This window comes from Otolemur garnettii, unplaced genomic scaffold, assembly GCF_000181295.1.
Source record: "Otolemur garnettii isolate 467f Iridium unplaced genomic scaffold, OtoGar3 scaffold00007, whole genome shotgun sequence".
NCBI classification, from domain to species: domain Eukaryota; kingdom Metazoa; phylum Chordata; class Mammalia; order Primates; family Galagidae; genus Otolemur; species Otolemur garnettii.
The window spans coordinates 2,999,966-3,007,820 of NW_003852402.1; the positions used below are offsets into that span (position 1 = coordinate 2,999,966).

Below are 7,855 nucleotides of genomic sequence, written 5' to 3' on the forward strand. Positions count from 1 at the left end.
GTATAGATGTGTGTGGTGTGTGTGGTATGTATAGATGTGTGTGGTGTGTATAGATGTGTGTAGGGTGTGTATAGATAGATGTGTGTGGTGTGTGTGGTATGTATAGATGTGTGTGGTGTGTAGGGTGTGTATAGATAGATGTGTGTGGTGTGTAGGGTGTGTATAGATGTGTGTGGTGTGTAGGGTGTGTACAGATAGATGTGTGTGGTGTGTGTAGATATATGTGGTGTTTGTGGTGTATAGGGTGTGTATAGATGTGTGTGGTGTGTAGGGTGTGTATAGATGTGTATAGGGTGTGTATAGATGTGTGTGGTGTGTGTGGTATGTATAGATGTGTGTGTGGTGTGTATAGATGTGTGTGGTGTGTGTGGTGTGTATAGATGTGTGTGGTGTGTATAGATGTGTGTAGGGTGTGTATAGATGTGTGTGGTGTGTATAGATGTGTGTAGGGTGTGTATAGATGTGTGTGGTGTGTGTGGTATGTATAGATGTGTGTGCACATGAGGTGCTAAAGCAGGACACACAGAACCATAATAATAATGACCCCCATGAAAGCAGCCAGGGTCAGTCGGGGTGTCCCCCGTCCCCATGGCAGCATATATCCCAAACCCGTGAGAGCCATTCGCTCAAGTAGGGGAGCGCTGTGGACAAAGGTGTGGTCAGTGTTGGTGTGAGGTGGGGGAGGGGCTGAGGGGGCGGCTGGGAGTGCAGAGGTGGCAGCCTGAGCTCCCAGGCCTCATCCAGTTCAGACATTGTGCAGAGGGACCTGAGCCTGGTGGGCCATTTCAACACCAGTTCTGCAACCTGAAATGTGGCTCTGGAGTGACCTGCTTCCTGCTGGCAGCACCGTGAGGCAGGGAGGAGACCCTGGGAGCTCAGGGACAGCTGGACCCCACCCAGGGTGGGACTGTCTGAGAACAAAGGTGTCACCTGCACAAGTCCCCTCCAGAAGCTGGGGCAGCACCACCACCCCAGGAGGAGGATCCTACCAGGATGAGGGAGGCTCGGGAGGCAGGGTGCCCAGGGCCCTGTAGGGCTCCAGGGTCAGGGAGGCTCACAGTGGGCAGCTGGGGTGCCCAGAGGGTCTGCAGCCATGACCAGTAAGGCTCATGGACCATGGGAGAGAGCAAAGGCCACACAGAGGAAGCCAGGGGCCTGGGAAGGTCCTGAGAGGCCTGGCAACTTCTGGGCCAGAAGCTGGGATCAGGCCACACAGGACAGGGGGCACCCACTGTCCAAGGCCACGGGTCTGAGGTGGTTCTAGGGTTCAGTAGGCCCTAAGCCAAGGTGGTCAGGGCCAGACCCATAATCCCCACTTGCCCACAGTCCCCTCCAGGATCAAGGGTGACGCCCCTGAGGTGCTGTGGAGGGCTGAGACCGCCTGCTCACAGGGCTGGGGCACCTCAGGGAGCAAGTGAGCCTAGGCCCCGGGAGCGGAGGACGCAGTACCTGGCCCTCAGCACCTCCTGCACCTTCTGCTCCAGCTCTATCCTCCGCTGCCGCTCTCGGTCCAGCTCCTGCCGCAGCATCTCTGCGTTGGTTTCTTCACGCAGCTTCCGGAGCTCCTCCTCTGTGGGGAGAGAGCAGCAGGCCAACCATCACTCACAGCTACTCTGTCCCTCCGACTCCCAGACAGGACAGGGGCACCCACCTCGGGACGGCAGAGTTGTTTTTGTTCTGGAACAGACCTGAGCTCCTGGGCCTTCTCAGACATGGGAGGCCCCAGGCAGAGGGGTGCGCTGAGCCCTCCAGCACCTGCCAGGCGGCTGCAGCCTCCCACCCTCTTCCTGGACACACTTAGGAAGACACCATCATTGGGCTCCTCCCACAGAGGGTCCCTCGCTGTGCTCGCCTGAGGATGGCGCAGGATGGGCACAGCGGGCTTTCACGACTGCCACACCTGGGGATAGCACGCGGCCGGCCCTCCAATGCCAATGCAGGCGCCGGGCAGGGCAGGGCAGTGGGCACAGCCAGCTCGAGTCACCTTGGGCTCCTGGACATCTCTCTGAGAAGGGGGATCTCAGTGGAGACCCGATGATATGCAGGAGCAAGGCTGTAGGCAGGCAGCCTCCAGAAGCCAGAACAGAGGCCCACCTCCACCACAAGCAGAGGCAGAGGTGCTGTCCCCTCCCCCAGCAGGGACAGCTCAGCAAGGTCCCCAGCACATCCAGCAACCAGGGCAGATGGGCTGAGCCGAGGACACTACAGGGTCAGCTGCGTCCCTGACAAGACAGGACACCAAGGCACACGAGGGTCACAGTGGGAACCCAGCAAGTGCACAATAGCAGGGCCCAGCCACATGAGGACATCTGTGCCTCCCCAGACATACCAGGCACATGGGGACGTATACGCCTCCCCAGACATACCAGGCACATGAGGACGTATACGCCTCCCCAGACATACCAGGCACATGAGGACATCTGTGCCTCCCCAGACATACCAGGCACTCGAGCCTGACTGTGGATGTCCTCTGCACACCCAGCACCTACCAGGAGGTCCAGAGTAGAGGCGGCAGGGGACTCAGCATTCAGGGTGCTAAGTCCACAAACCCAACCCCACAGGGACCTCCACCCAGCCCTCATGAACCCCAGTGTGACACAGGCCCCACCCCCACCTGCCACTGCTTTGAGCTCCACTCATGAATACTTTCATTGGGGAATTAGTGTTGGGGACACTACACCACCCAGAAAGGACATCTGGAAGGGTCCCAAGGGCAGTACTAAGGGTGTGAACCCACTGGGTCAGGCCAGACGCTGACCCCTGCCTGGCCTTGGGCTCCTCAGTAGGCAGATCCACGTCCCCTGAGAGGGGCCACACGCCTTCTGGCCACCAGGACACTGGCCTCTGTGAGGGGCAGGGATTTTTAGCCCACCAGACTGATGTGGCTCTCCCAATGCCCTCCAGCACAGGACCAGTCCTCAGCCCCAGCTCCTCCCTCGGAGGCCTAGCACACAACACGGGCTCACTGGATGGGCAGATGGATAGACCCAGTGCCCCGTCAGCCTCCAGAGACCAGCTGGAGAGCAGTTCTCCCCCAAGACGAGCATCAATCCCACATGTGGAGTCAGCTGGGGCAGAAAGTGCCACAGAGCGCTCAGCTCATCCGGTGTCCTTGTGCTGGGACAGCGACTCTATCACATGGAACGCAGAGCCAAGACACCTCACCCTGTCAGGGTCTTGGTCCCAGAAAGGGCCCCTGGATGGAAGCTGGAGGGTTCTAACCTCTCAGCTCTCAACTCGCTCTAGTCACACATGTCGGGTGAGGACATCAGCCCTCCCAGCACGGGCAACAGGAAACCAAACTTTCCTTGATGGGGCCTCCCCTGAACGCCCCTTCCTGGCATCACCAACCCCCGTGAAAGGTCCAAACAGCCAGACTCCTCACAGCACAGCATCAGCCAATGCCTGGACCAAGGTAGCCATTCCCAGCCCCGGGGACAGATGTGGACATGTGGGGACATGCAGACCCCCCACAAGAGCCTGTCTATCTGCTGGGGGGAAAGACTAAGCCCCGAGACCTCAGACCCAGGCCTTGGAGCTCAAAGGGGCCTCAGGCGGCTGCCCCCAGCCTGTACCCCCAGATGGGGCCCGGCAGCCCTCCCCACTCCAGCCTAGGCACACCGTGCCTCCCTGCCCCCCACCCTGCTCATGTGGCTCCCCTGACCGCTGGGCAGATCAGCCTGCCCCAGTTTCCCACAGAGCTGGGAGGTGCTTCCACCTTCTCCCGGTGCCTCCCTTCCTGGTGCTGAAAGACAGCTAAGTCAATCAAACGCCAGGATTTCTGATGAGCACCTCCTGTAGGTTCCCCCCGCCCCCCCCCCCAGGAAATGGCTCCCTGCAGGGCCAAGTGTTGTCCCTGAGAATGAAATAGGGATTTCACACCCAAGGACTGGACACTAAGGGCCTGCCTCCTGCCCAGCAGTGACACATTTAGGTCAACTACAGCCCTGTCCCTCCACAGGACAAAGGTGGCACAAATCTCCAGCATGGAGTTCTCATTCTCCTCCCTGAGTAAGAAAAGAAACAGGGGGGGCTGTTTTCTTGCCAAGTGGAAAGTGTTGCGCCGGTCACTCCAAAGATGGACTTCTCTCATCCAGCCTCCTGCCCTCTAGTCTCTGTGGAGACTACCTACCCCTGACCTCAGAGCCTGGTCAGCAGTCCCCAGGGCCCGGGCTCCCTTGGGCCTCGGAGGTGCTCAGACATCAAGGGTGCTGGCCTGGCCCGGCCCAGCCCACCTCACCCCGCAGAGGGCTACCTTCTGTCCATCACGGGCAGAGCAGTCTCCACAAGGTGGGGTGGGGATCGTGCCACACACAAGGTGGGCAGAGGAGCCCCTAATAGCCACTGCGTTAGTTCTCTGTGGCTGCTGCCAAAAATGACCACAAACCCAGTGGCTGACAACGCACGGCTCTGTCCTCTTCCAGGTCTGGAGGGCAGAAGCCCACAGTGGGTCTCCCAAGCTAAGGTCAAGGTGTTGGCCGGGCTGGCTGCTTCCAGAACTGCAGGGAGGACCCTTCCAGGGCCATTTTTAGCCCTGCAGCGGGGGGGGTGTGTGTGTGCCTGTTTTCCCTGGTCCTGCCCCAGCAGTGAAAGTATCAATCTCTCCTCTGACCTATCTTCCATCTCCTCACAAAGACCCTCTTGGTCACTCTGAGCTCACCTGGGCCATCTAGGACCGTCTCCCACCCAGGTCTGCAACTTACTCAGACTTGTGGAGTCCCTGGGGCCACGTGAGGTTACAGTCCCAGGATCCAGGGAGGAGGAACACACTCCTGGGGGCTGTGCCGCTGTCCCCCTCCTTTCCCTGAAACAACACTCCTGGAGGGAGGAATGGTCCTCCTCTTCCTCCTCCCACCTGGCTGGATGCACTGTCCAGCCCAGCAGGACACAGGACACTAGTCAGGGAGGAGCCTCCCTCAAGGGGTGGAAGGGTCCTCTAGGAGTGCAGAGTCTCAGCTGGTCCCTTCCCCTCGTAGCTCCTACCACCTCCAGCCGGATTCCCTAGTGCCCCTCAAGGTGGCTCTGACCACAAAAGCTCACATGACCTTCTCCAAACCCTTGCAGTGAAATACAAGGAGGGGATGTTCCAGAGTTGCCTATTTTTTTTTTTTTTTTGCAGTTTTTTGCCGGGGCTGGGTTTGAACCCGCCACCTCTGGCATATGGGGCCAGTGCCCTACTCCTTTGAGCCACAGGCGCTGCCCCAGAGTCACCTATTAGTGTCACAAGCCTGGACCTGCCACAGTGCATCCTAATGGCATACCTACACGGGCTGCCAGGATCCAGCACCACTTGTGGACAGACACAGGTGTACAAGCTCAGAGTCCAGGCAGCGTCCGCACATGCCAACAGCAGGATGAACTAAGCCCCAGGGGAGTCCCTGAAGGGTAAGAGCACAGCACAGCATTTTAGGGCACCAAGTCACAGCTTCATGGGGCTGGAGGATCCACCACACTCAAGGTCATGGGCTTGCATGGATTCTGAGGTGTGGTTTCCGGCCCAGTGAGCTTCACCTCTTCCAGGGTCAGAGGTGAGCCAGGGCAGATTAAGGGCTCAGCTGACCGGGTGACACACACTCAGCCTGCAAGGAAACCTGAGGGAGGCTGCGGGGAGCCACAATGCCCAAGTAGTGGAGTCAGACTCCTCAAACCTAAGTTCCAAGGGTACCCCAGGTAGAGAAGCCCGTACCGTAAGTCATGAGTTCTCATGCTACACTGCAAATCAGTAAGGGACCCACAGGTAGAGACACCCGTATCCTAAGTCACGAGTTCTCATGCTACATTGCAAATCAGCAAGGGACCCACAGGCAGAGAAGCCCATACCCTAAGTCACGAGTTCTCATGCTACGTTGCAAATCAGCAAGGGAACCACAGGTAGAGAAGCCCGTACCCTAAGTCACGAGTTCTCATGCTACACTGCAAATCAGCAAGGGAAGCGAGACAGGCTGGGTGCAGGACACCAGAGGCAAACCAGGACAGTTCCCCAGGTGAACACCTTCCCTACCCCATTCCAACAGCATTCGGGCAGTGAAGTATGTCAGGGTGATGGGGAGAGGCTCTGGGGACAACTTGCTCCCTTGATGTTCAGAGGACGCTCTGTGACCCACAGGCATCTTGCAGCCAGTGTCCACACCAGCCACAGTAAGCTCCAAGATGAGCTTTTAGGGGACCCTAACCAGGAAAAGAAGCAGAGGCTGCCAGCCATGCTTTCAAAGGGCTGAAGCAAAATGAGCCAGGATAGAGCTCCTGAAAACAGGATAAAAGCCCTGCAGGACAGAGCACGTCATACGGTGCTGTCCCCTGCAGAGACTCGGAAGGCCAGTAAGGCTGCACACCTCCCCCAGAACCCAGAAGACAGGGGCAGGAAGGCAACCTGGTTGGTGACTCTGCAACACCCCCAGGACACGCTCTAAGGAGAGAATGGCCGCCCTGGTGCAGGAGATCACCCAGCTCCTGTCATGGCAGCCACGGCTCCTCCCCTCACCCACCCTCAACTGCTCCCAGCCCCGGGAAGGGACTGGGGGAAGGAACCCAGCTCTAAGGCTATTTTTAAATCTGTGAAAGTAGAACTCTCAAGCCGGAGTCCTCCTGGCACACAATTCAACAGGCCCAGCCTCATCCAAAATAAAAATCAAGTGATAATCCTTAAATAAAACTCCTTCCCACCAGGCCAGGGGCATACACTGAGGATCCGCTTGGAAAGCTGCTCCTGGCCAGCTGAGAAGCTGCACCCCGGACACCTGCGACACCCGGGGCCCCACCTACCCCACCCCTCCCCTCCCTCCTGCTTTCTTGCCTGGACTCTCTAGGCCCAGTCTGCCCCCAGGTCACCATCATGGGCCCTTTCTAGAAGACAAGGCCATGACATCCCTAAGTCAATCCACTAACAATTATGACCAGAGAGCCCGACACCTGTACTTCCAGCAACCAGTGGGCCCGACGCATCAACCCCCTCCCACCAGTGACCTCCCTCGTGGGAAAAACGGCTTGTTTGGGGAAATGGTGTGCTTTCATTACACACTCCTGTCTGCATTTCCCCAACATGTGCTTCCCACATGTGCTGCTGGGGACAGTAACGTCTGCAGAATGGTGAACCAACTATCAACAACCATGCTGACCACCTGGTGAGCAGACAGCGACCCCATAACATGTCACATCCTAACACCGGGGTGCTGCTGCTTTACCCCGGCCTACCATTATTTTAGGCCCATTTTGGGAAACCAATTCCAGGTCCAGGGTAGATAAAGAGTGCATCAAATCTGTCCCCATGTAATATGGTAAGAAACAGGATCCCAGCCAGTGTTTGCACCCAGAGCAGGTGGTTTTCAGGAATGCATGGCTGCCACCAGTGTGAGATGGCGCTATGCCTCATAACCGTGGGTGGGACTCTGGGGCTCTGGCCCAGCACTGAGCATGGAGATGGTGCATTCCTCCCCCGTACCCTATTTTCCAATCAAGCACTCAGCACCCAGCAGCCAGGCTCATGAGGCCTTGAAAGGTGTGAGAAGGGCGTGTCCAATGGGGGACAGTCAGTTAGTCTCCCCACTCACCTATCCATTCTCCACCCATCCGCTCGTTCACCTACTTGTCCATCCATCCATTCCCCATCCATCCATCTGCTGGTTCACCCACTTGTCAATCCATCCATTGTCCATCCATCCATCCCCTATCCATCCACCCATCCACTCGTTCACCCATTTGTCCATCCATCCATCCATCCCTCCATTCCCCACCCATCCACCCATCTGCCTTTTCACCCACTCGTCCATCCATCCATCATCCATCCATCCATCCCCAACCCATCCACCCATCTGCTCATTCACCCACTCATCAATCCATCCATCATCCATCCATCCAT

The 7,855-nt window shown here is 57.7% G+C and overlaps 1 protein-coding gene across 3 annotated transcripts in view; it reads right to left on the bottom strand.

The window, feature by feature from the left end:
* GRAMD4 (GRAM domain containing 4) overlaps positions 1-7,855 on the bottom strand; it is a 42,744-nt gene that overhangs the window by 22,978 nt on the left and 11,911 nt on the right. For all 3 annotated transcript variants that reach the window (XM_003783106.3, XM_023509424.1, XM_012801273.2), the window contains exon 3: positions 1,450-1,570. In XM_003783106.3, coding sequence (XP_003783154.1) covers positions 1,450-1,570 — 121 coding nt within the window. The remainder of the gene's footprint in view (positions 1-1,449; positions 1,571-7,855) is intronic.